The following is a 27,453-nucleotide window of genomic DNA, read 5'->3' as shown; positions in this document are numbered from 1 at the left end:
TCCAGTCTGTGTTAGTCAGTCACTCTGGATCTGCCTGGATAAAAAGGAGGCTTGCAATAATAAAAGTGCTGAGTGAAATTTGGACAGTAAAGTGCAATCAGCGTGAGCTTCTGGAATAATCCATATTCTCCAAATTCAGCCATGTTGATGAAACAAGAACAATATCCATTAATGTTAACCTTATATTTTAGTAGACCCAATGACTCATTCAACTGGTGTTCACCTGAACAATATGTTACTTATCATTTGTTTTTTTATTCTCACCTGGACTGAACTCCAGATTGTTACCTTTACATCTTTAACTCCTTGCTAGTAAACTTAAACAATGTTCACTTTAAAAGACTATTCATCTGGGGTGGAAATGTCTCTCTCAAGATATCTCAATTCTGATGCTTGTGAGTTAAATATACCATCTGTTTGGGTGCAACATATCTAGCTAAATAAAACACAGCATTAATGCTAATGAGCACAAATGTTGAATATTTATGAACAGGCTGGTCCTGATCTTGACAACTATTCATTTCCTCAATAGGATTTAAAAAGAGGCTAAAGGTTTCCATAGAGCCATGTGTTTTGAAAATGTTCAACCATCATTATGTCGATTCTTGATTAAAGCAAAAATGAATGAAATGTCATCAAAGCTGGAGTTGCAAGTTTTTAACAATGGCTTTGTGTTTTAAACTTTGCTAAAGTTGCTGAATCGTTGCTTGATATGACCACAACATCCCATCTAAGACATTTTATGGTGCTTAAAAAATAATTAAATCTCTGACCTTAAACATGGTTATTATATTTATACATGGTTATGCCATAGAGGGTATATTGGTTAGAGCCTACAGGTAAAAACAAAAAATCTGTTAAAACACCCAGCACTTTGTGGTTACAGTGGATGATGGCAAATGAGGCAGCAAACAGGATAGTGTAACTTAACGTTATAAGATTAAGAAAAGTTCTTTATCACAGGGTTGTTTTATTTTATTGAGCACATGCAATACAAGACTAGAAATATGTCCATATTCCTTTATCAGCATATATAGTATCCTTATATTGTGCTCTTATCAACATCTAAATGATGATGAAACTTTTATTAAATATACAATTTGAAAGAAATAATAAAAAACCACACAAATCTGTAAAACATAAATATATTTATATTTATATCCTCTCACTTTTCTTGGGAACCAATGGGAGGACCTGACCCCCAGGTTGGAAGTACTGATGTACAGTAAGTGATGACTGATGTATAGTTTGAAAAAAATTCATTTCATATTTTAATGACAATGTTTACAGTTCTATTGATTCCGGATACAGACAACTTCCTCTTCTTGTAGCGGTAACATTTCTGAAAGACACAGGACATAAACAGTTGCATGACTATGATTTGTCCTCGATGAAATGAAGAAATGTAAGAGATATCAACAGTCTAATGTCATTAATGATGGAACATATTTGTCATAGTCACCTGTTGGTTTCTGCCTCATCGGCTGACTCAGGAAGTTCTTTTCTCCTGGTCTCAGGAAGCAGGAAGCCGAGAGCTCCACTGACCAGTGTAAGGATGCTGAAGACTGTGGTGGGTATGACCCAGTGGTATGTGGCCAAGATGTTGAGCAGTGGAGCCACTAATCCGCCTGCTCTTCCTGACATGGCTCCTAAAGCTGTGGCTGTTTGTCTGAATGAGAGACATTACAATGGCTAACACTTCCAATGTAGGTCAAATAATTCTTGGTTTAAACAAACACGGGAAAAATACACAAAATATACTATTAAATGTATTCTTGCAATTGTTTTAATCTTTCTGACATAGCTAGCATAAGAAGACAGCAGCATTGGCTGCAGTTTATTTTTAAATGTATACATTTCAGTCACCCTCACTACTTAAAACCGTTTATGATCCTTTCTCCTCTAGTTATCAATAGACTTTCTACATAGCTATTTTTTCTGTTCCTGCAGTCTCTAAGTCAATAGCCAAGAGCTATTGCTTCATGTTTAAAGCTCCCTCAGACTGGTTCAATCTACCTGTAACGTCTCATTCACATAGGCCGTCTGAGTGACGCCTGGCGTCTACAGCGTTTGGCGCTTGGAGCATGTCAGTGGCGTTGGCTGCTGCGGAGCTGCTGCTGCCAGCCTTATGTTTCCACATAAGTAGTAAGGAGTATGATCTGATCTTGTCTTGATAGTTTAGATACTTTTGTTTTGTTGTTTTTGTTTTGTCTCTGTATGATCTTTGTTTTCGTCAAATTTGGTTTAATTATATGCTATTATCTTTGTCAAATATTTTTTGTGTAGTGTATAAATCACTTTTTGTCATTGAAAATGAGATGGCATATCTCAAGGGGTAATTCCTAATAAAGAATTTCCAACAACAGAGAAGGTTATTTAAGTCATTTACCAATGTGTTTTTGCAGCTCATGTGCCAGACACCTACCTAACAGATGTTGGAAACAACTCCTGCACAAAGACACTACACACAGAACCAGCCCAAGCCAGGAGAAAACGCGCTGCAACAGCTAAAGATGTAACAGCAATAGCATATCCTGAAAAAAACAAACAAAACAAAAACCAAAATGAAACTTAACAAACAGGACGAAAACATGAAATCAACATTTCTGCTAACCAAACCAAATGGTTTACCTTGAGGAACAGCGAGGATAAATACGCAACACAGTCCTCCAGTCAGAAGTGTTGACATTAATAATATCCTTCTTCCATACACCTCCAACAACCACATGGAGAGTAAAATAGCTGGTATTTCAATAGCACCAAACAAGAACTGTGTCATGAAGATGCTCAAGCCAAAGTTTCCCATATTAAAGTACAGGCTGAAGAAGGCAACATTTACTGAAAACCTTAAAAAAGGAAGAAAACACATTATTCAAACAGAGGACGTCCAGTTTATAACATCCATAACTCATGCACACCATTTATTTTAACTGCAGCTTAATTGTTTCAGATCTGTTACCTCCCAACTAACCACCTGGTTATTTGAATATTATACGTGGTTATGAAGGCCAGTCAATAATGTCTGTTATCAGAAGTTCAATAATTGGATCAAACACTACTGTTCAGTGTTGTACAGAACTGTAATCATTTTAGGGTTTAATATATTGTTGTTGTTTTGGGCATTTAAACTTACCATGCCAATAATACAATGATGAAATATCTGGTCAGTAGAGGTGATCTGAAAATAATCTTTATGCCTCCTTTGTTCACAGTGTCTTTCACTGCAATCTGTGTCAGAAACATTAATCAATAGAAACAATGAAAAATGTGTCAACTACACACATCCTGTATCCTTATTAATATAAAGTAATTCATATTTTACTAATCTCATACTAATGGTAACAGGTATTTCAGTGCAAGTAATTTGTTAAAAGGAAAACAGTATGACTATCAACTACTAGTTAGGTCATAATATTATATATATATATATATATATATATATATATATATAATATTAATATTATATTATATATAATATTATATATAATATAATATTATATTAAGTAACAGGCAAATAAATTAATACATGGACAATAAAATCAAAAAGGGATTAAATATATTAATAAGTAATAACTCAATATCAAAGGGAAAATAGAAATATTTCTCCCTAAATGAAATGAATGAGAGGCAATGAAATAAATAAGCAATTAAATATATATCCAAATAAATCAGTACCCACTGAAATAAATACATGTTCATTATTTAATTTTATATTATTTTAAAAATCCATTCAAACTCAAAATTGTTTCTCCAGCAAATGCTTCTTTTATACCTCTGTCAAGGAGGTTATGTTTTTGGTGCTGTTCTATTGGCCTTATGATAAACTTGGTGAATCACGGGGCAGACACACAAATTATTTTTCACATTTTTCAACATTGCAAGATAGGTCAATTGTAACACTGGTGTCTGTGGTAAAATGAGCTGAATTTGTGGCACGTGTCAGACTTCAATTATAAGTGAATGGTGTGCAGCCATCTCAAACATCACTGTAGAAAACAAAACACGTTGGTGGAGGTCTGCACTTAGAGGGCCCTTTTAGTTTATTTCATGCATTCAAGATCTTTAGGGGGTCCCGCAGCAGACTTGCCAGGAGGCCTTAGCACCAGTATCAAGTCCTGGCTGAGGACTTAAGTCCAAGGCTGACATATAAGCCGATTGGGGGAGAGAGAAGGGATGACATGCAGCAAAGGGCGACAAGTTGGAGTCAAACCCGTGGCCACTGCAGCAAAGACTAGCCAAAACTCCACTGGGCATGGCTTTATGACGTAGCGTCTGCAACACGGATTGGCTCTGTGATCCGCACGTCTTCAAATCCATACATTGTTTACTTGTGTATTGTCCTTGTGTATGTCCTTAAAAAGGATACAAAAAGGTGGATCGCTGTTAGACTGGCTTTTAAAGGTCCAGTGTGAAACATTTAGAAGGCTGTAAAGGCAGAAATGGAATACAATATCCATAGGTAGGGTTTTATTTCTGTATAATCATCTAAAAATGAGAATGTTTTTGTTACCTTAGAATGAGCCGTTTTTATCTCCTGACACCGTGAGTTGCCTACTGTGGCGGGCGCCATGTTTCTAGAGCAGCCCAGAATGGACAAACACTGGCTTTATTCATGTGTTTCCCTCGCTGCACCACTAGATGTCACTAAATCCTACAGACTGATTCCTAACAAAGTCTTTATGCCACATAAATGCTGCATGTTGTACTGGCATTTTAAAAATGGCAGCCCGCTATGAGTAAACGTAATGGTGCGTTCCATTAACCCTGGAAGTCCAAAGTCGGAGTTGGGAATGACATCAAACCCAAGGAAACTGCATTCAAGTACAAGAAGTTGGAAAACCAAGCTCTAGCCAGTTAAGTAATTGTTAGCAATACTAGTTGATGCATTCTAATGCCTTACACTGTATTTTAGTCAAACATCGTAGCCAAATGTTCACATACAGATATTAGACAGCGTGTGTACCACTGATTTAGAATAAGGTTGGTGAGGTTCTTCTGACTTGGAAATCCAACTTCAGAGAGCTTTCCAGTTGAAATATGCGACTGGGAACTTTGAAATTCCAATTTCCCTATTCGAATGGAACACGCCATTATCACAAAAGACATTTTCTGTGTCTCTGCGGAGTGACAGAACAACTAGTCATAATTGTTGATCCAAACCCCATAGGTTGATTGACAAGCAAGTGCCCTAAATTAAAACACACTGTGGAATAAATAAAAGAGAGGAGAAAAACGTGCAATGAAATAAACAAAAAAGGCAGCTTGCAAACAGATAGAGAATTGGAATGGACTGTTAAAATAACAAGTTTCAGTTATTTGCAGTTTTAAAACATTTAAAAACAAATGCAAGGTGAATGGGATATTTCACCAGGGATCTCATTAGTTTTCAATTATTATATGCTGTATACTGCATGTGGCAGCTTTAAGTTTCAGTACCTTTTCCAACAGAGAGTCTGGAACAGTGCGTTTGTTGATGGCTGCTGCTTTGACAATCAGCTGTTTAGCCTCTTGTGTCCTTCCTCTGCTTAACAACCATCTGGCTGACTCTGGAATAAACCTGATAGAAACCAGGAAAGATGAAATAGTCTATAATTTACAAATAAAGAAATTAAAGGGCCATTGTGTAGAATTAAGTGGTATCTAGTTGCCACTAAAGTTGTAGAATGAGATTGCAACCAAATAAATACACTCCAAAAGAAAGACAATATATCTACAGCCAGTATTTGATGTGTCCATTCTGGGCTATTGTAGAAACACGGCGGCCACAACAGACCCACAGCCAAGAGCATCAGGAGACAAAAACAGCTTATTCTAAGGTAACGTAAAACACAACAATTCATATTTTCAGGTAATTACACAAAAAGAGAAATAGACCAAAAGTGGCACAAGTTAAAAAAACAGATGAGATTTCTTGTTTATTCACTGTTAAACCTTAAGAAGTTCTTGTCTGAAGATCCAAACAGGGCTTTGATGCCCCCAATCCCCATTTAATATCTGCTGATCTGAGTCCTAATCCAATACTTGTACTTTCCTTAATAAAACAAACCTTCTGTAATCTTTTCTAGTCTTGTAGCTGTCTAGAGGGACTTTCTCTCTCTTTAAAAGGTTAGTGTATTTGTAGATTCAGTGCAGCCTTTACCTGAATGAACTGTATTTTGCTGAGTGTTTATTTTCCTTCTCACGGATTACATTGAGAAATAACTCTTATTTTCTTTTTGTTCACTGGCTTCTGTCACACTTGCAGTGGTGTGGTGAGTACACACACACACACACACACACACACACACAGCACAGGGACAGAGGCGCAGACAGAGCAGAGAGTAGACACGCTGTGTACAACTGTTTCATGTCAACTAAGTCTAAAAATAAAAAGTCACTTTTGGTTTCACATAGGGTCTTCTGCAACCATCTGTTGTTTTAATATATTGCAGATTGTTGATGAGGAGGCTGTTCTGCTGCCCTGCACCATTCTACCACCACCACAGCAAACACAATACAAGGCCAAACATGTTTGTCAATATCCACGTTTTGAATAAAACAATTGGTTTACATTAAGATAGCCTGAGATGATATGGCATATTTTCCTGAGAGGTAAGGATCTACTTGATCCAGAAAGGCTTTAAAAACATTAATTGATTAATTTATAATACTGGCCATATATATGTTAATAAAAACATATGTAGGAATATTATATTCCATTTCTGCCAACAGATCCTTCTAAATGTTGCACACTGGACCTTTAAAAAAAGAGGTAATGCCCACCATATGTAGATAACCACCACTGCAAGTGGAGCAGCTGTGATTAGTTGAGCCAGTCTCCAGTCTCGTATGGCGTAGATCACACCAGCGAGGATGCACTGTCCAACTGCACCAAAAAGCTGAGTCACACATACTCCCCATGATCGTTTGGACATCCCGATCCATTCAGTGGCTGCAGTTAGGTAAACAATTAAAACAGGCACTTGTGTAAAACAACTGAAGTAAAAGATTTAATGTTTTCAATAAGGAACATTAAATACTACAAATATCTACAGTGCCTGTTACTGTACTGACACTTTTCTACCATCGATCACTTTAAATATGAACCTCTCATATATATTTTGCAATTAATTTGTCATTGTGCAAATGCATTTAATCAGTTATGCTGAACTTTGTAGTCCTAAAGTATCTGATGAGATCTATGGCACGATTTGATAACAAACTGTTTGCTAAGCCTGGCCCCTTTACACTTGAGGTGTATACGTTGCTGGTATAATGTCGTGCTAAAAGACTGAGGCTAAAGCTAGGTCTATAGCCTTACGTAAAAGACAGCATCCTCAACAGGAATAGTCCATGTAGAAGACATGGAAATTTACAATGTCCTTGTTTGGCAGTTTTAGTAAGTCCTAGTATTGTACGGTAAAAATGTAAGACCAGACCTGGTCGTATGAAAAAAAAATTTTATAGAACAAATAATTTATCAATTATTGAGAAAATGATCAGCAGATTAATCAATAATTAAAACAGTTGATAGTTGCTATCCTTATCCTAAATATGTATAAACGAATAATACATACCCAGTATAATACAGTTGACTCGATATCCTCCAGCTCCAAATCCCACCAAGAACTGGGATACTAAATATAAGTAGACATTGGGGCATAGTGCTGTCGTTACAATAAATACAAACATTATAACTGCTGGAATTTGAGTTGCTCGTCTGCGGCCAAACCTGCAACACAAAGAGAAAAACGAAATTATGATAGCATAGATAGATAGATCATATCAGTCAAGACCAGCTTATGTTATGATAAATACACTAAAAGAGTTGCTGGTTATGTGAGTGATAATTCAGAGAAAAACAGAAATAGCTATAACCATAAGCTCATAATAAACGCTCACATGCATCTAAACCAAAACTCTAAATGTATGTAGTGAACAGATACTTGGCAGTGTCAATGCACACTGGACATTATGTGTACAAAAACAAATCCATTCAGCCAGTATAACAATGCTACATTTTTAGGTATCTGTGTGTTTGTCACTGTCAGCTTTGTATGATGTAATTATTTTATCCCATCTATGTGTGCTCGGAGCCAACAGAAAGTCAGATGGCTCAGCCAGCGGAGGGAGATGCACATGATGGAGCCCTTGGTGGATTTTCCTGTGCAGAGTATACCTTCATAGAAATGAATGAGGTGCCATCTTTATGAGGTATCATATTTATGTATTTGTGTGTGGTTACATGTATATTTTCCTTCACATCATTGATACAATTCATTTGATCCCTCTCTATCCGAGTCAGATCAGACTTCAAGTTAGGGTTACGACTGAGCCTCTCATTCTATGCTAATTTAATGGTCTGCATCTAAAGAACGAGAGCTCCTGCTCAGCGTTGCAATACACACACTACAAGTGAGAGGAAAAACAGTATATACTGTATACTGTATATGATTGTATATGACAAATAAAGTTGATGCTTCTACTACTGGCATGTACGTTAAATTGTTGGAAAAGCTCATTTATGCAATACATTAATATGCTTTTTCTTAATCTTTCTCAACCTCCTTCAAAAGATAGATTGTCATTTGCTAAGTACTTTTATGTTGTGTCAAGCACCTGTAAGCCTTGTGGCACTTGTCAGGTGGAGCTTGAAGTGTAACAGATGCAGTTATGTGCATTATCATCAAGTCAGATCAAGCAAAGATAATGTAATGTAATAATATAATGTTTACCGTCAGTTGCAGCAGTCAGTGTACAGTATTTTTGTGTCGTTGTGTTTTCTTTGTTTTATGTTCAAAATGTCATCTTACCTGTCAGATATAGACAACTCAAATACCCCTAAATGGCTAACCTTGGAGCATACTTCCTGTGGACCCTCTTCCTTATCAGCTTTATTGTGCACTAAACTCCCACTAGTAAAAGCCCATCTCTTATTACACCTTTAACCCTGTTGTGGCATATTCAGTCAAAATCTGGAATCAGTTCAGGAGATCATTTGCTCTCAACAGCTTCTCCCTTTTTGCTCCGATAACGAAAAAAATCACATTTCCTCCTTCAATGTCGAATGGAGCCTTTGGTGTGTGGTTCAGGAGTGGGATACATTCATTACAGGATCTTTAAGTAGACAATAACTTTGCATCTTTTGAACAACTAGTACTATTAGATTTAATATCCCTAGATCCCACTTCTTTAGATATCTACAATTGCGAAATTTTATAGCCTCACATTCCAATTGCTTTCCCTTATGTCCCTCAGTATCTTTGTTAGACTCCATTTTCAAACTGGGGAAAAACTTAAAGCAGGTTATAGGTCAGCTATATGGCCTTCTCAATCTATTTAACTTGTCAACTTTAGATTATCTCAAACACAAATGGGAAGAGGATTTAAATGAACAGATTCCAGATGCAGTGTGGCAGAAAGTTATCAGGAGGATCCACACATCATCTATTTGTCAAAGACATACAGTTGTACAATTCACAATAGTGCACCAACTTCACTGGTCAAAGGTCAGGCTGTCCAAAATCAGACCAGAGTTAGACCCTACTTGTGATCGATGTAAGCAAGCTCCTGCAACTCTATTACACATGTTTTGGACTTGTCCAAGACTACACCACTTCTGTCCATTTTTAACAATCTCTCTAAAATATTATTGTAGCCAATAGGTCCATCCCCTCTTACTGCTCTATTTGGTGTCACTCCACAGGCTGTGAATTTAAGTAATTATAAGTCCAATGTGGTGGCCTTTTGTACACTACTGGCCAGACGACTGATTCTGTTCAGATGGAAAGACCTTCTTCCTCCTTCGTACTCGCACTGGACTAAAGAGACTATGCAATATCTGAAGCTATTGAAAATAAGATACTCTCGTCAAGGGTCTGTTTTGAAATTGCATGTAACCTGGCAGCCTTTTTTGACATTTTTAATACATGTGACCCTCTTATTTGTATTGTCACATATGTTCTTTCTGTCCCTGCTACATGACTTGCCTTATCAACAAGTACGCAAAATGACTGTATTTGATTTGGTGGTACAGGTCTGGTGGGTGGGGGTGGTGACTAGGCATAAGTTATTGTTTGTATTGTGTTTGTGTTCTGCATGTTGTGAAAATCTTGAATAAAAAGACCTTGTTCAAAAAAATGTCATCTTACCAGCAAGGGGTCATGTCTGCCAGTGAAGGTAGAATATAGGTGAAGAGTAAATGGAAGCTATTTGTAATGCGGTATGTTGATGTGGACACATTTTATGACATGTTGTAGTGTGTAGGCTATTCTGTAGTTATGTTACTGAGTGTACTGTTAGTAGTATATGTTATGAGTTATGAGTTGCAATAAGTAATTGCATTGCTGTATTTCTTCATCTTAAGTGTCTTCCTACTAGTATAGTCATATATATATATATATATATATATATATATATATATATATTTTTTTTTCCCTGTACATATGCACATTACTCTGCATTTTACTGCTTTTTGCACTTCTGGTTAGATGCTTAACTGCACTTCTTTGTCTTAGTACTTGTACTTTGTGCAATGACAATAAAGTCGAATCTAATTTAATCTGATGTTTAATTCTACTAAAGAGATGGAAGATGGAAACATAGTGTTCAGTGATAGACACAGACATGTTGGATTGCTGTCTTGCTGTACATTCTCTATTGTGATATTTCAGTACCAGTGTTAGGGGTAAGGCATTACAAAGTACACAAAGTAATGCCTTACTGTAATCAGATTACATTTGTCTGTAACGCAGTAATGTAACGCATTACTGTTGATAATGTCAGTAATCACGTTACAGTTACGAAACAAAAATGATCTCGTTACTTGCGCTTTTTTGGGAGGCCCGAAAACACAAATCAAACGTCCCTTTCTATGCCTGCTTACGCAATGCTCGTTTGACCCTATGGTTTGACCTCACTAACGTCACGTCACCTGACATGTAGACGTGACCATAGTGTGGACGCACAAACAAGCGAAAGACGAAGAAAAATTAGCTGTAAAGCCAGTTTGTTGAGTGAGCTACAGTGAGTTTGGCCTGTTGAATACAGTTCAAATTACATTTCATATTCAATGTTGTTTTCCTTTGAATTCTCATCATTATCTAATATTGTCATGAGGGCCAGAGACTTATTTTATTTACAGATATTATTTTGAACAAATTCATAATTGCACTAAATGGTTGAAACAACCCCCTTTAACTTATGTTGTATTGTAAAGAAATTAAGTTTGATGATGCATATCTAATGGCCTTTAAATAGAAAGACATTTATGATGATACAGGTTTCCAATGAAAATTTAAATGATACATTTTATTTTGAGACATTTTGCATACTGCTAGTACTGTAGCCTTTATCTGACACATTTTTCTGTGAAATGTTTCTTGAATTAAAGAGCATTAAAGAGATCGTGTGCATGTCCCCTTTTTATAATAAAGATTCATGCTGATTTAGGCATCTTATTTAATTTTATAGAGTTAATTGGCAATTAAGGTATGGTGCATCTCAGGTGATGTCATGGAGTAATCCAAAAGTAACGTAACTAGTAGTGTAACTAATTATTTTAAGCAGCGAGTAACAAAATCAGTAACTACCTGTTCAGTACAGTCTACGATGTTTGTTTCAGTTCTGTATATATTTAGCAAGAGAATTTTACATATTATTACACTTGATGTTGGCTTGATAAGCCATTATAAGTCAGTATACACCATTTGAGAAAAGTTTGTCCGTGCATCTTTCATTCAATAAATTCAATATATTCAGTAAGGCTTCTCCCTATGTGACTTGGATTGTTCTTAATTGTTTTTAGTTGCTTTGGACAAAAGTTGTAGCCAAATGAATAAATGTAAATATAAATGTAATAGAAAGTGTGTCATACTCTAAACAGGAAATTAATTGAATTGAATAGATTATAGTCACATATACACAGTCTAAAAATATTATCTAAAAATCCAACCTCAATTATTGAAAATTAAAGCAGCAAAAAAATATGAAAGCAAAGATATGATATCTTTGTGTGTACACAACATGTATTTGTAGCTCTTAATTATTACAGCTGCTTTTGGTCTGCTGGTATGATGCAAGTCAGTGGTTTCCAACCTTTTTGTCTTGTTGTCCCTTAAAATTAAGCAGTATCTACTTGTGACTATACGTCACAGGTTATGGACTTCAGTTATGTGCAGTTTAAAATTAAACAAGCAGTGATCACACCTGAGATTGTTTCATCTCAGTTATCTTTGGGGTGCAAATATCTTTATTTTGAAGGGAAAAAAGCTGCAAAATTCAAGATTAAAAAAAAGCCCCAACAACAACACAATTTTGTAAAACATATTTTTCCCCACAGATTTTTCCTGGGGTCCCACCTTCCAGGTTGGGAACACTGATGTATAGTAAGTGATGACTAATTAGGCATTTTTCAAAGAATAAACTATCAGACACATGTCTACAACTTGGTTGATTCCTGATATGGAAATCTTGCTCTTCTTGTGGCTGTAACATTTCTGAAAGACATATCAGTGACAAATATCAGTGAGATAATGTCTAATGATACATATAATGATGGAACATATTTGTCATAGTCACCTGTTGGTTTCTGCCTCATCAGCTGACTCAGGAAGTTCTTTTCTCCTGGTCTCAGGAAGCAGGAAGCCGAGAGCTCCACTGACCAGTGTAAGGATGCTGAAGACTATGGTGGGTATGACCCAGTGGTATGTGGCCAACATGTTGAGCAGTGGAGCCACTAATCCGCCTGCTCTTCCTGACATAGCTCCTAAAGCTGTGGCTGTTTGTCTGAAAGAGAGACATTACAATGGCTAACACTTCCAATGTAGGTCAAAAAGCACATTTGTTAACTGAGAACTGGTTAAAACAAACACTGAAAAATAGGTTCATATTTTGCATCTGATAAACCAGACACCTACCTAACAGATGTTGGAAACAACTCCTGCATAAAGACACCACATATGGAACCAGCCCAGATCAGAAAAAAACGTGCTGCAACAACTAAAGTTAAAATGGCAATGGCATAACCTGAAAACAGAACAAAGCGATTTGACTTGACAAACAGGACAAAAATATGAAATCGTAATTTTGCTGACCAAACCAAATGAAGTACCTTGGGGAACAGCTAGGATGAGTATGCAACAGAGTCCTCCAGTCAGAAGTGTTGACATTAATAATATCCTTCTTCCAAACACCTCCAACAACCACATGGAGAGTAAAATAGCTGGTATTTCAATAGCACCAAACAAGAGCTGTGTCATGAAGATGCTCAAGCCAAAGTTTCCCATATTCAAGTACAGGCAGTAGTAGGAAAGATTCAATGAAAACCTTAAAAAGAAGAATATAACATCCATTATATAATGTCCATGACACCAGTTTTTGAACAGTTGCCTAATTGTTCCAGGTTTGTGATTGGTGTTAGGTAGGTGACTGTGAGGCAGCAGGAGTAGGACCCAAATGCAGATAGTCGAGGCAGAGGAGCAGTTCAATGATTTAATGACCAGCTAAGTATGCAAATAAGCTTACAGGCAGAGACAATGAAACTGTGCTGGTAAGAAGAAGAAGTTTTTCATCCAGACGTAACGTAACAGTGAATGACTGAAATCATAACAGGTTGGTTCCCAGGACAGGCTGACATTTACTGAAAGGTAGGGTTAGCTTAATGATATTAAGTTAACTACTCTGTAGGGATATCAAAACATTAACATAAAACTCAAATTAGCTGACGCCTCATTAGGTATAACCAGCACTGCTGAGAAAAAGGTTTAACCCTAACTCTCTCTCTACATGGCTCTGGGTATATCACAGTCACTGACTTGTCGTTTAAACTCATGCATGCATAAATCTAAAACTGGGGGTCTGCAAATGCAGGGACTCTGGCTCTACAAGGCGATATGTTTCTCAGCTTTCTCAAGAACCGCTCATCCAAACTACAATACTTCACACTTAACACTGCACTTCCTTGGGTCCTCAGCAATAAACCCGCAAAATGTGAAGTTTATTGGATGAATGGTTTTTGAGAAAGTTGATTGACAGCAAGAGATTCTTTCTATTTTAGTTAATAAAATGCAATAAAGTGTAATGAATTTCTGCTACCATGGAATTAAATCATAGGTTATAATACTACTGTTCAGTATTAATACAGAACTGTAACCATTTCATGTCAAATATATCATACATTCTTTCATTAAATTATTAAAGATTTTGGACATTCAAACTTACCATGCCAGTAATACAATGAAGAAATATCTGGTGAGTAGAGGGGATCTGAAAATAATTTTTATGCCTCCTTGGTTCACAGTGTCTTTCACCGCAATCTGTGTCAGAAACATTATTTAATGCAACACAGAAAATTCCTGTATACTTTCCTTCCTAAATAAACGAATAATCAATTCAATATTTATCAAATTAAATAATAAGTTTATTATTTTAAAACTCCATTCTAACTCTGTTCTATAACATGTTTTTTTAAGATTTATTTGACCAGCATAGACATTTTATCTCATTGAACACACGGTGAAACAAATAAATAAAGGCCTTTTCAGGATAATGCAGTGAAATAAATAGCCTACAAAAAGATCCTCAGAGCTCATTGTACTAACATATACAACAAATTGTAATGGACTTTTAAAATGATGCTGCATTCACATTGATTCAGGCAGACAGCAGACGGACAACACCTTCTTGACGGCACAGGGGGGAAAAACATGGAAACGATGGTGACGTCGTATTGTCAACAAAGAATGGAATAAAATACATGAAATAAAATTATTGTGTGTCTATTATTTTTATTTATATTTTATATTTTATGTAATTATGCATGTAGTTATAAAATACAGCATTCTCTTAACATTCAATTGCAATTCAATTAAATTGAAAATTAATGTTAAATTCCCTTTGTTATCCCTCTGCTAACTTTGCTATCCGTGACAGCTTTAAGTTTCAGTACCTTTTCCAACAGAGAGTCTGGAACAGTGCGTTTGTTGACGGCTGCTGCCTTGACGATCAGCTGTTTAGCCTCTTCTGTCCTTCCTCTGCTTAACAACCATCTGGCTGACTCTGGAATAAACCTGATAGAAACCAGGAAAGATGAAATAGTCTATAGTATACAAAGTAAACAATAAAAGGCCATTAAAGAGTTAATGCCCACCATATGTAGATAACCACCACTGCAAGCGGAGAAGCTATGATTAGTTGAGCCAGTCTCCAGTCTCTGATGGCGTAGATCACACCAGCGAGGATGCACTGTCCAACTGCACCAAAAAGCTGAGTCACACATGCTCCCCATGATCGTTTGGACATCCCGATCCATTCAGTGGCTGCAAATAATGAAATATAAAATGTGTTGTACATTGCATTAAAATAGACAATCATGTAAAACAACAGTTGTAAAAGATTTAAGGTTCTGAATGTTTAGAACATAAAGTCCAAATAACTACCGTTTATCTACATTTTACTTCTATGGATCACTCTAAATATAAAACTTCTCTTCTCTCATAATATTGCAATCAGTTTGTCATTATATTACAATGCCTTTAATCAGTTGTGCTGCCTTTGTAGTCCAAAAGTATCTAATGAGACCTATGGCACAATCTGATATTTGCTAAGCCTGGCACCCCTTATGTACTGTTGCCACACAGTTTACAATGCTGAAGATTTACCACTGAAAAGTCTTTTTAAAGAAGAAGGATGAAAGATCTTTTATTTCAGAAAGAGTTAAAGCAGGTTTTTCATTTCTAGCCAGCTAATTAAGCGAATGTAGCGTGACTTGGTTTTAAAAGTTTGCACCTTTTAAAATGAGACTGTCAAAAGTATACTGTCAATCATGGTAAAGAGCATTTTTAAAAAGCAGATCGCTACATTCATGATATTGTGCTAAAAGACGGAGACTAAAGCTACATTCCCCAATTAAAAATCAGCATCTTCAACAGGAATGGTGACTGACAGAAACATGGAAGTTAAGTAACAGCATTGTTCTTGTATTGCAATTTTAGTTATTAGAAGCCTGAGCCATTAGTATTGCAGGGGAAAATATAAGACTTTTATTCTCTTGTTGTTAGCTTATATTTTAAAACAGTATCACTTAACATTACAAGAGAAGAGAACCAATGGGTTTGGCAAATGTAACGCTCATAAAGTCTGATAAGGAGCAGGTCATATATAGCTGCCCTAAACACTGATAGCATCCATGCTTTCACTTATGGATGTTTTTGTTTTTTTCCCTCCACAGATTCTGTAACCCCACAAACTAATGTAACCTTGCTAGTTAATGATGTCTGCTTGTAATGCTGCAGGCAGTGAGCTGATTACAACATGCTAACATAGCGGCTTACATTACAGCAGACACACACAGTTTAATCTATTCCCTACACTTCTGAGTTTGAATTTTAAGATGTCAACTTGCAACAGACATTTTTCACTATTCTATGGACCTAATTTATAATCAATTATTAAGAAAAATTGGCCAGATTAATTGATAATCAGTAGTTACTTCATTATACATACACAGTATAATACAGTTGACTCGATATCCTCCAGCTCCAAATCCCACCAAGAGCTGGGATACTAAATATAAGTAGACATTGGGGCATAGCGCTGTTGTTATAGTAAATATGAACATTATAATTGCTGGAATTTGAGTTGCTCGTCTGCGACCAAACCTGCAACAAAAAATAAAATAAAATGATGCAGTATAGATATATAGTATCAATCAAGAGCAGTTTCTGTTATGATAAATACACTGAATTTAAAAAGCTGCTGGTTATTTTAGTGATAATGAAGAGAAAGACAGAAATATTTATAACCATGAGCTCCATTTAATAAACGAGTCCATCTAAGTTATCAGTTAACTAAATCATAAATGTATGTACAGTAAATACATAACACTTAGCACACAGGCGGCACCAGGGCATCTGCTATGGGAAAGTTAAATTATTACAACTCTAAAATTAAAATTACAATCAAATTTAAAATTTCACTCTTAACACAAATTAACATTAATTTATCCTGAGCTCAATTTATTTTCACCAGTCAGAGATGTTTGTTTTATTATTGCTGTCATACATCTCAAATACACTTACGATTCAGCAAAAGGTCCAAATATCAGGGAACCAAAAAGAATACCGGCCAAGAGCACTGCTTGTATCACTTGAACCAAGTTAGCCCTGTCACAAACTAGATCAAACTATTAAAAAAATAAACAACTGTTAATTAAATGTTTCATGAAGGTTACTGAATATAAAAGGCTCGCTTGTATACATTCATTACTTACATCAGTGATGATGGTGGCTTCATACAGCATGTTATAGTACACCCATCCATTCTGGCACGCCGTGGTCTCATTGAGTCCGTACTCCCTGATGGCACCAATGTCCCAGTCCACAGGGACAAACATCTGACACCTGCTGAAGGTCCCATCGTCCTCCCGGGGCAGAGTCAGGTTCAGCTGCTCATCTGTGGTCAGGTTAGAGTCAGCCTGTAGGATCCAGTCTGTGTTACAGTGTCGCTCTGGATCTGACTGAATAAAAAGAAAACTTGCTAAAATAAAAGATTGACCAACATTGGGAAAGCAAAGTGCAATCAGAGTGAGCTGCTGGAATAACTCAAACTCTCCAATGCTCCTCAGGATCTCTCCAAAATCAGCCATGTTGATGTTACTTTGTGTTGCTTTACAGTGGAGTGCACCGCAGGTTTAACAATGTCCATTAATGTTTAACCCATATTATATTTTAGCACATAGATGACTGATTATCATTCCACTGGTGTTCAAGATTTTATTATTCCTTAAAGGCTCTTTTGTGTTTTAAAGAATGAGTTGCTTATCATGTGTCTTTTATTCTCACCTGGCATATACTCCAGAATGTTATCTTTATTTGAATCTGCCAGCACATCTTTAGTGGATTGTATAAGTATTATACATCCTCTAAAGTGATCAGATTTGTTCTGATTACAAACCACACGTACACATATATTCATTTTCATTTCATTTTCAACACATATAGTGGTTTTTCAAGTTTTAAGCCGACCTTTTAAAAGAAGGTTTTATTATTATATTGGTATTCAATCCTACACGAGTCACCTTTTACTTCAATAACAGCTTTAAAGGTCCAGTGTGTAACATTTAGGAGGATCTATTGACAGAAATGGAACATAATATTCATAGGTATGTTTTCATTAGTGTATAATCAAATGAAAATATGAATCGTTGTGACCTCAGAATGAGACATTTTTATCTACAGACACCGTGGAGTCGGCCATGTTGAACCTCCATGTTTCTGCAGCAGTCCAGAAGCGCCAAACACTGGCTCTAGAGAGGGTTACTGGTGTTTTCTGCATGTTTTACATCCATCGTAGTTTCTCCTTTGCAATTGGAAGGGAAGGGTGAAACAAGTTTCGATCTGCAATAACACCACTAGATGCCACTAAATCTTACACGCAGAACCAAGGTGGCTGTGAAACTCGCAAAAAACACTAACGCCCCTATCTAGAGCCAGTGTTTGGTTTGTCAATTCTGGGTTACTGTAGAAACATGGTGGACTCCATGAAAGGTGACCTGCGGCATCTGTAGATATATAAACAACTCATTCAAGCAAACAAAAACATAACCATTCCTAGATCCTCCTAAATGTTACACAATGGACCTTTAAGTATTTCTGGTAGTAAAAATATCACATTTACATTGAATACTAGTTTAATTTCAGATAAGACATGACTTGTCCTCCAGTTCTGGAAAATCCAGAAAAAAATTTCCTGGCCCATCTTTGATCTTTATAGTTATTATTTAATCCATACAATGTTGATTTACATTAGTACAGTAGGTTGGACTTTCAGAGTGTAGGCAGGATGTATGCAGTACATACTGATTGAGTATAGTCAGTATGTTAGAATTCAATTTTGAACACAGCCCATGATCTTTTCCTAAACCTCACCAAGTAGTTATTTGTGCCGTGGTGCTATGAAGACGAAAGTCAGCTTTGGAATAATGGGCAATCAGGAAAAATGGGCAGTCCTCTTCATCACTTTATTAAAATCCATGGCTCTGATGAGATCATTAGATGCTAATAGCTAATTCTGCACTCTGAACAGAAAAAAGTTTCCCAAAGCATTTATTAATTTTAGTTGTTGGATAAAATATTAAGTTGCTATTTAGCTAAGAAGCACGCTTAAACAAGCTAGCAAGCCAGGGGGCTCAACTGTGGCTACAGTAAATGATAGCAGATAACAAAAGGACAGCATTAACAACTGAACATTACAAGCTTCATAAAAGTATTACAGAATTGTTTTATTGAAAAGCCATGCGTACCTCATAAACTTACTCACTGTACTATGTATCCTATTAAAAGGTCTGGAAATAGACATTGGCTATGTAGGCCTCACTTTTACAGGCAGCCTCAAGTGGCCGTTCAAGGAACTGCAGTTTTTGTAACTTCCACGTTGGCATAATTTCAGCTTTGCTCAGTTGCTGCTTGTTTGAAACCACTGACAATAACTGACTGACACCCTCCAAACAGTGAAACCCCACAACAGTAAAAAAGAAATAAAACAAAGTTTTTAATAATCTATATGCAACACCCTATTCTGCAAACATTTTCACATTTAATAATTGCATAATACATAGTGAAGAGTGAAAATGTTTTTTAACTTAATACTTTTAGTATTGAAATGTGTTTTCCACGATACCAGAATTTGTTTAATTTTTCTGCATGAAGTAGTATATTTATTGGTTTATTTATATACACTGGACTTTTTAACTTAAAAAGGTCCAATGTATAGGATTTAGTGGCATCTAGTATGGTGAAGTTGTAGATTGCAACCAACTCATAACACCAATACTTTCCTCTCTCCTTCCAAGCAAGTGTGAGAACCTACGGTGGCTGTGTAGATAAAAACAGCTCAATCCAATCTAACAAACAATTCCTATTTCAGGTGCCTATACACTAATGAAAAAAAACCCTATGAATATTATATTCTACTAATAGATCCCTCTATATGTTACACACTGGACCTTTAAAGGTTTTAGCAGTAATATGGTCTAAACCACTTGCTTTGTTATCAGACAGCTTGTTTATAGCTTGGTACAACTCATGTGACATAATCACCATTTAATCATTATTCTCTATATTGTCCTCATTATACAAATCACTTTTGAATAAGGTACTATTATACTGCTGCCATTACTCAGCAGTATTGTTTGTTACAGAATTTCTATCTCAGTACACGTTAGAGATGTTTTACAGTTCACTTCTTTAAAGAAACCAGTAGCTTTGTTGTTTAGTAGTTGCCATGGAATCAGCCCTCATAGCCTGCTCATTAGAAAATAAGCAAATAGCATACTTATATCCAAGGTTGGGAGGGTCACTTTAGAAATTTAACCCAATACAATTACTAATAACCTATTAAAAAAAATACAGTCAGTAACCTAATCCAAGTATCACGATATTAAAGTGATGTAACTTGATTACTTTCCATTACTTTTGAATACCAAATATGTAAATAAAAGCAAGAGAAAAGAGATGTCAGTAAGAAGTATTGTAAGTGTATTCTATAAGAAAACAGAACAAGGTAACCTTTGAAAAGAAAATGGAAACAGAAACAATAGAAAGTAACAAGATTTTTAGCATCAAATGTGTCCTGCCTGCTTATATCTTGCATTAGTAAGCTCCTTGTTTTGGTCTACTTGCCATTGCCCATTATTTAAAGGCTTCTCCATGATACAACTACATGCTTGTTTCAACCAGGTCTGATGTTATATGTCTTATTTTTATGCTTGAAGTAGAGCTTACTGCCTTCATACAAAGCACCTACTACATCATTATACTGTAAATGGAGTATAGATGTCTCCTATGCTACACATCCTTACAATTAACACCACTACAAAATTTTTTATCTCTAAGTAGATTAATATTACTTAAGGATTTGTCTGTATGGGCATAATAGGCTAAGATGTCCACTTTTGTGACGGTTGACCAATTCTTCTGTGTTGAAAATGTTTCTATTTGTAGATAGTACAGGTCAATATTCAGCATTTATTCACATAGCACAATGAATATGATCTTCTGCCATACAGAAGGCTCATACACCCCAGTGAGGATGTGCAACATCTGTACTAATGAAGTAAACACAGGTGTTACCAGTGATACTAATTAAGGTCCAGTTCCATTCAGGTCAAACAGAGTCACGAACTATGACCCTGAAAATATGTAGAAACAGTTACTGCTGTTTGTGTGCTAATGTACATGTCGGCTCACTGGAAAGACTCTGCTACACTAACTGGAACGGATTGATTAGTATCATGGGTAACACCTGCGTTTACCCTACTATTTCATGTCAAAATAGCTGCTGTGAAAAAGGTCTATGGCCCTGCGATGACAGAGTCAGAAAAACATTAGGATTTATTCTGAAAACAATTCATATCTGTAGCAAATTTCATGCAAATGTGGCTCATAGTTTCTTGGACCAAAGTGGACAAACAGAATTACCATCATGAATATCAACAACAACAGGAAAGTTGGTATTCAGAGTTTGGTAGATTTGCTTTGTGCTGGCTCGTATGCCTCACTTTGGTTCTTCGGAGTTGTCTTATTTCTGTGAGAGAAAGGAATACACATTATTAGTTCAATTGGACTGTGTCACAATGTGTTATACTGTATATTACCTTTTCTATAATGTATTTTCTTATTTGTAATCTTTTTCTCAACAAATCTACAGGAACAAAATTAGTTCTGGTTAGCAGTTATTCATTGTGTAAATAGAAGAGAGTTCGTCTCAAAAATAAAACTGAATTTACAGTACCTACTTTGGACTGTTTAACTGATTCTGATGTCAATGGGGGATAACAATAGACTTCATACAGAACTGAAACATTTTCATATTATTTGTCATTTTAATTTCTTCATTTGAAATAATAAATCCTGTGTTCTCAAAACAAATACTACATTTATTTAAATAAAGTTTGCCTTTAGAAGGCAGACTTTTCTTTGAAGCATACACAACAAATTGATTTACAGACTTATTTAATTCATACACGGAGAAATAAATCTTGTGGACTTATAATGCACACTTCACTAACACTGACAGATGCATTGACTGCACAGGGTCACAGTAATGAAGGTGTTATCAAGAGACGCTGTCGGCGTGCAGCTTGCTTACCTGTTGCCCTCAGCCTCATCAGTTGAATCAGGAAGCTCTTTCCTCCTGGTCTCAGGAAGCAGGAAGCAGAGGGCTCCACTGATCAGTGTAAGGCTGCTGAAGACTATGGTGGGTATGGACCAGTGGTACATGGCCAACATGTTGAGCAACGGAGACAGCAGGCCACCAGCTCTGCTTGCAATGGACCCCAAACCAGAGGCTGTTTGTCTGAAGCGGAAACACACAGAGCTCAGACATGCACAGCTTGTTAAAGTATTTCTTCGTGCTCATTTTTTGTTTCTCAGTTAAAATGGGCAACATTCAAATGTAATTAAATCTCAAGCTTCAAACCTTTAGTTTCAATACGTTGACATGCAGTACAAATAATACAATAGTTAAATAGTGATTGTATTGCCTATAATCACTTCAAATATCAGACAAGCCAACTGTAAACATACACGTGTCCTTTAGTGGCATCACAACCAATCAGAGGCATGTACTATATTAGTATGTTTGATTTGTAATAGTAATGTTTGACCTATTCTTGTACTCACACCAACAACTGACTGACTAACACTATGGCTGGTGTAAACTGAAAAAGACTGCAATGGTAAATTGTATCATTCACTACAGTGAGATTGAGCAACTCAGCTTACCGAAAAGATGTTGGGAACAGCTCCTGAACATACACATTGCATATGGATCCCGCCCAGTTTATGAAAAAACGTCCTGAGGTTACTAACGTGGTCACAGCAACAGCATTACCTTGAACAGAATAACACAGTCAGATCTATGATGACATATAGTCTACAGCCCCGCTGTGAGGATGTTCTTAGGATGAGGCAATCCAATATTTGTAGAGATTTCACTGAGGACCAAAGAGGTGGAATAACCAATTGACTGACCGACCAGGGGTGCAATCGCTACTGCCCTGCCAGCACACAAAGATCTTTAAAAAACCTAAGGTATGCACTTAGATACAGTTTGAGTTAATGCTATTGACAGTATAGAAGCATGCTCACAATGACAATGTTAACTATGGAACCCCAAAATGTTCGATGTTACATTATGAAATAATTTATTTAGGAGTTTATATAATTCATCCTTTCAAATTACATTAAGGCTTAAAGTTATGCATAATTAAGGTCATGGCTGCTTTGCGTGACAAACGGGTGCCTTCACATTCGACTGTTGTCAGTAACCAGGTATTCATCCCAATTTAGCTCCACCCACTTCCTCTTTGCCTATTTTTGGATCAGGACTGCCAAGATGGTGCACCCATAGCAAGAAAGGTGACATTATGAAAAGAGGCATTGAAATTATATAAATATATATATTCACACATTACCTTGAGGAACAGCGAGGATTAATATGCACAGGAATCCTCCAAACAGAAGTGTCGACATCAGTGAAACTTTTCTCCCCAGTGCTTCTAACAGCCAGATGCAAAGTATGTGAGCTGGTAGTTCAGTCAGACCAAACATGAGTTGAGTCAGGAAGATGTCCAATCCAAAATTACCCACATTGAATGAAAGGCAGTAGTAAGCAACATTCAATGAGAACCTGAGAATTTCACAAAAGAAACCAACTATTAGTCAAAGAAAAATACCATCGTTTTAAATTGTTAAATTGTTTTTTTACTTCAGCATCTCAGTGCATTGACTCAGTTTTTATGTGCATCAATAAACGTAACTTACCATGCCAATATTATGGTTAAGAAATACTTCCTAAGCACAGATGATTGGATAAGAATTATTATGCCTCCCTTTTTCTCAGTTTCTTTCTCAACAATCTGTAATGCACAGGGGGGTGGACACAATATCATGCTAACGTTTGTCATCAAACAGTATTCAGTTTTTTGTTCACACTGTGTCACAGAGGTGATGGACTATATATTGTGAACTCTTCATTACCAGTGAGCCGTTCTGTTATTTGGTGCTAAATAACTTACTGCAGTCCAGTATTGATTGTCGTGTTTGCAAGCCATCTCTCTGACACAGTCTACTGTAAGTAGTAATAGTTTTTCACTATAATTATAGACCATGCATTTTGCTATGATCACTATATGTAATATTCCAATAAGTCTTGATACAATGGCAAGAAAAGAGTGTTTTGTGAAGGGTACGTACCTTCTCCAGTAGAGAGTCTGGAACAGTGCGTTTGTTGATGGCTGCCACTTTGGCAATCAGCTGTTTAGCCTCTTCTGTCCTTCCTCTTTCCAACAACCACCTGGCTGACTCTGGAATAAACCTGTCAGAAACAAGGACAGCGGCACTTATTAATAACCTGTAATTTACCTGTAAAACACTAGAGGGCAATAAAAAAGAGGTAATGCGCACCATATGTAAATAGCAATCACTGCAAATGGCACTGCTGTGATTAGTTGAGCCAGTCTCCAGTCTCTGATGAAGTAGATCATACCAGCGAGGACGCACTGTCCAACTGCACCAAATAGCTGAGTCACACATGCCCCCCATGATCTTTTTGACACCCCGATCCATTCAGTGGCTAGAAACAGGAAAATCAATGAGTTAACTCTGAGTTCATCACTCCAATATCCCTACTCCTGACAAGAATTATGGAGACCCAGAACTGACCAAATTAAGTAAAAGTCTGACAACAAAAAAAAATAGAAATAGCAAATAGAATTGCTTTATATTTCTCCTTTAGCCTATAATCAGTTAAAGTGTGTAATACTTTTTTCATTAGTGTATGATTATACACTACAAAAACAAAAACAAAAACGGAATTCTTAATTTCAGGTGATTACCTCAAAATAAGAATTGCATTTTTGTTACCTTAATATGAGCTAGTTTTTTGTTTTGTTTTTCATTCCTCCAAAATTATTTTTTGGCATTTTATACCTTTATTAGACAGTGACAGTGACGAGGCAGACAGGGAATGGGGGAAAGAGAGAGGGCTATGACATGCAACAAAGTCATGACATGACATGTGGCGCTCCGAATGAGACGTTATTTTATCTGCAGAGGGAGCGGGTCCTCTGCCACAGAGGCTGCCATGTTGAACCGCCATGTTCCTATGGTAGCTCTGAACAGAAAAACCAAACACTGGCCTGGAGTACTACTACTACTGGAGTAGTTTCTCCTACAAACTTGGAAGGCAGAGCTGTATTCAAATTGTTGCAATCTGAAACTTTACCACTAGATGCCACTGAATCCTACACACCAGTCCTTTTACTAAATTTTGTCAGTTTTGGGGCTCCATAAAGAATCCCTCTGTTGTAAGTATATTTAGGTTCTTTATTAAATTATCTTTCTGTGGTCATACTGGGATTAAGACAGCAGCTTGTAACTTTGCTTTATAAATTAAGAATTAAATACATGTCTTAACCAAAAAAAGAGTATACTTAACCCAATATGACGCCGTTCAGTCGATAACCTCCATAACCTATTCCCACCATGAACTGGGATGCCAAATATAAATAGAAGTTGGGACACAGTCCAGTTGTTACAGTAAATATGAGCATTACAATGACTGGAATCTGAGCTGCTCGTTTACGACCAAACCTGGAACAGATAAAACCCCTCTGGTAAGCAAATATGATGCAGTCTTCTGGTTGTTTATGTGTGCAAGTGTGTGATGGACTTCTATTGAACAAGATGACACTTATTTCAAGTACACTTACGATTCAGCAAAAGGTCCAAATAAGAGACAACCAACAAGAATGCCAGCCATCAACACTGTTTGTGCCACTTCCAACAAGTTACTCTGGTCACAAACTAGATCGAACTGAAAATAAATTAAACCAGATGGTTAAGAAAGGAGAATATGAAAGTAATTTAATATTGTATTATGAATGGCCATGAGACAGAACACTTACATCAGTGACGATGGTGGCTTCATACAGCATGTTATAGTACACCCATCCATTCTGGCACCCCGTGGTCTCATTGAGTCCGTACTCCCTGATGGCACCAATGTCCCAGTCCACAGGGACAAACATCTGACACCTGCTGAAGGTCCCATCGTCCTTCTGGGGCAAAGTCAGGTTCAGCTGCTCATCTGTGGTCAGGTTAGAGTCAGCCTGTAGGATCCAGTGTGTGTTACAGTGTCGCTCTGGATCTGACTGGATAAAAAACACACTGGCAAAGTGAAAAGGCAGAATAACATTTGGAAAGCAAAGAGCAAAAAGGGTGATCTTCTGAAATAATCCAAACTCTCCGATGTTCCGGAGGATCTCTCCAAAATCAGCCATGTTCAGGGAGCTGACTTTCAGTTTAAAGATGTGGCCAGAGGATGACCTTTAAACAATGTCTATTAATGTTTAAACCCTGGACTGTATTTTCAAGAAGGAAGAGACAGCATTTAGATAGAAAGGCCAGTCTTGTGATTATTTAACCAGATATATCACTCCTGTAACTTTCTCTGTCACTGTGACACGTTCATACAATGTGCTTTCGTCATTGGCCTGAGGCCAAGAGTTGCCTCAGTATTCATTGATCAACACCTTTCACCAACTTATTTTTTTTTTAATGGTCATAATGGAATAACTTTTAGTGTGCTTTAACGAAGTACAGTGTGCTGTTTCCAGCACAGCTACTGTACATAATAATATAGGCAGTGAACTTTTGTTATCTCTCACAGAAAGTTCTGTTTTCTCTTTCACCAACTTTTACTATATGCTGACTTAGCTTTTCTTCCAGTGTTCTTACATGAAAGATAAATCTGTTATATAATATGAAGCATATCGTAACTTTAGTCAAGTGGTTAGTGTTACTGTGTGCTGTAAAGGAAATTAAAACAGACCTACTATTCTTGGAACTGCAGAGGTCTTACAAGTATAAAAAATGCTTTTTGACGTATTTTAAGTTTTTTATGAGTTCTGTCTGTTTTGACTCGCCCCTGGATTCTGCATTGTCTCTGACACAGCGAAACTTGTCAGACTGAAGAAGTCATGCACATTTTTATATGATTAAGCAAAGACTGTTTGTCTTATGTGGAGACCACATTATTATCACTCAGTGCTCAAAAGAAACCAAAACATCAAACTACAACTTACCTGCAGCTTTCTATGCCTTTGATAAATCATTATCACAAGTATCAACAATTAAATCAGAATTTGAATGTGTGTAATGTACATGGACTGACCCCTTGATGCGTATTTGCATGCTCCTCAGACCCTCTGCTTACAGTTGCAGTACTGTATTCTTATTGCCCATGCAGCTTCTGTTGCAACTCTATACAACAGTGTTTCCCAACTTGGGGGTCAAAAAAGATGATTACCACCATAACCACAAAGTTGTTCATTTCTTTGGACTTTCCTCTAAACTTTTGTTATGTGAAATACAAGAGAGTTAGCTCTAGGCCTTTTTGAAATACAGAGATAAG

The 27,453-nt window shown here is 36.6% G+C and overlaps 2 protein-coding genes across 4 annotated transcripts; both read right to left on the bottom strand.

Annotated features, from left to right (window-relative positions):
• Positions 1 to 1,131: 1,131 nt before the first annotated feature.
• On the bottom strand, positions 1,132 to 21,559 carry LOC127370910 (solute carrier family 22 member 13-like). 3 transcript variants are annotated; one of them, XM_051413416.1, is made up of 11 exons: positions 21,456 to 21,559; positions 17,249 to 17,494; positions 17,058 to 17,161; positions 7,557 to 7,711; positions 6,763 to 6,931; positions 5,437 to 5,557; positions 3,134 to 3,228; positions 2,632 to 2,846; positions 2,426 to 2,534; positions 1,463 to 1,669; positions 1,132 to 1,342 (listed from the first exon to the last, which is right to left on the bottom strand). In XM_051413416.1, exons 1-11 carry the CDS (start codon positions 21,459 to 21,461, stop codon positions 1,285 to 1,287), a joined length of 1,485 nt encoding a protein of 494 aa, XP_051269376.1. In that variant the 5' UTR covers positions 21,462 to 21,559; the 3' UTR covers positions 1,132 to 1,284. The 3 variants fall into 3 exon arrangements, with proteins under 3 accessions (XP_051269376.1, XP_051269358.1, XP_051269368.1); XM_051413398.1 differs by lacking the exon at positions 21,456 to 21,559 and having other exon boundaries at positions 17,249 to 17,625; XM_051413408.1 differs by lacking the exons at positions 1,132 to 1,342; positions 1,463 to 1,669; positions 2,426 to 2,534; ... (4 more) ...; positions 7,557 to 7,711; positions 21,456 to 21,559 and adding exons at positions 12,213 to 12,476; positions 12,559 to 12,765; positions 12,897 to 13,005; ... (3 more) ...; positions 15,128 to 15,296; positions 16,483 to 16,637 and having other exon boundaries at positions 17,249 to 17,625.
• On the bottom strand, positions 18,979 to 27,359 carry LOC127370900 (solute carrier family 22 member 13-like). Its single transcript, XM_051413386.1, has 10 exons — positions 25,946 to 27,359; positions 25,751 to 25,854; positions 25,477 to 25,631; positions 24,444 to 24,612; positions 24,234 to 24,354; positions 23,802 to 23,896; positions 23,453 to 23,667; positions 22,761 to 22,869; positions 22,126 to 22,332; positions 18,979 to 21,561 (listed from the first exon to the last, which is right to left on the bottom strand). Exons 1-10 carry the CDS (start codon positions 26,318 to 26,320, stop codon positions 21,492 to 21,494), a joined length of 1,620 nt encoding a protein of 539 aa, XP_051269346.1. The 5' UTR covers positions 26,321 to 27,359; the 3' UTR covers positions 18,979 to 21,491.
• Positions 27,360 to 27,453: the final 94 nt, after the last annotated feature.

The sequence above is a fragment of the Dicentrarchus labrax genome, unplaced genomic scaffold, assembly GCF_905237075.1.
Source record: "Dicentrarchus labrax unplaced genomic scaffold, dlabrax2021, whole genome shotgun sequence".
In the NCBI taxonomy this organism is placed as follows: Eukaryota; Metazoa; Chordata; class Actinopteri; family Moronidae; genus Dicentrarchus; species Dicentrarchus labrax.
Note: the sequence above shows the minus strand (reverse complement) of the source record. Positions and strands in the feature narration are given on the sequence as shown.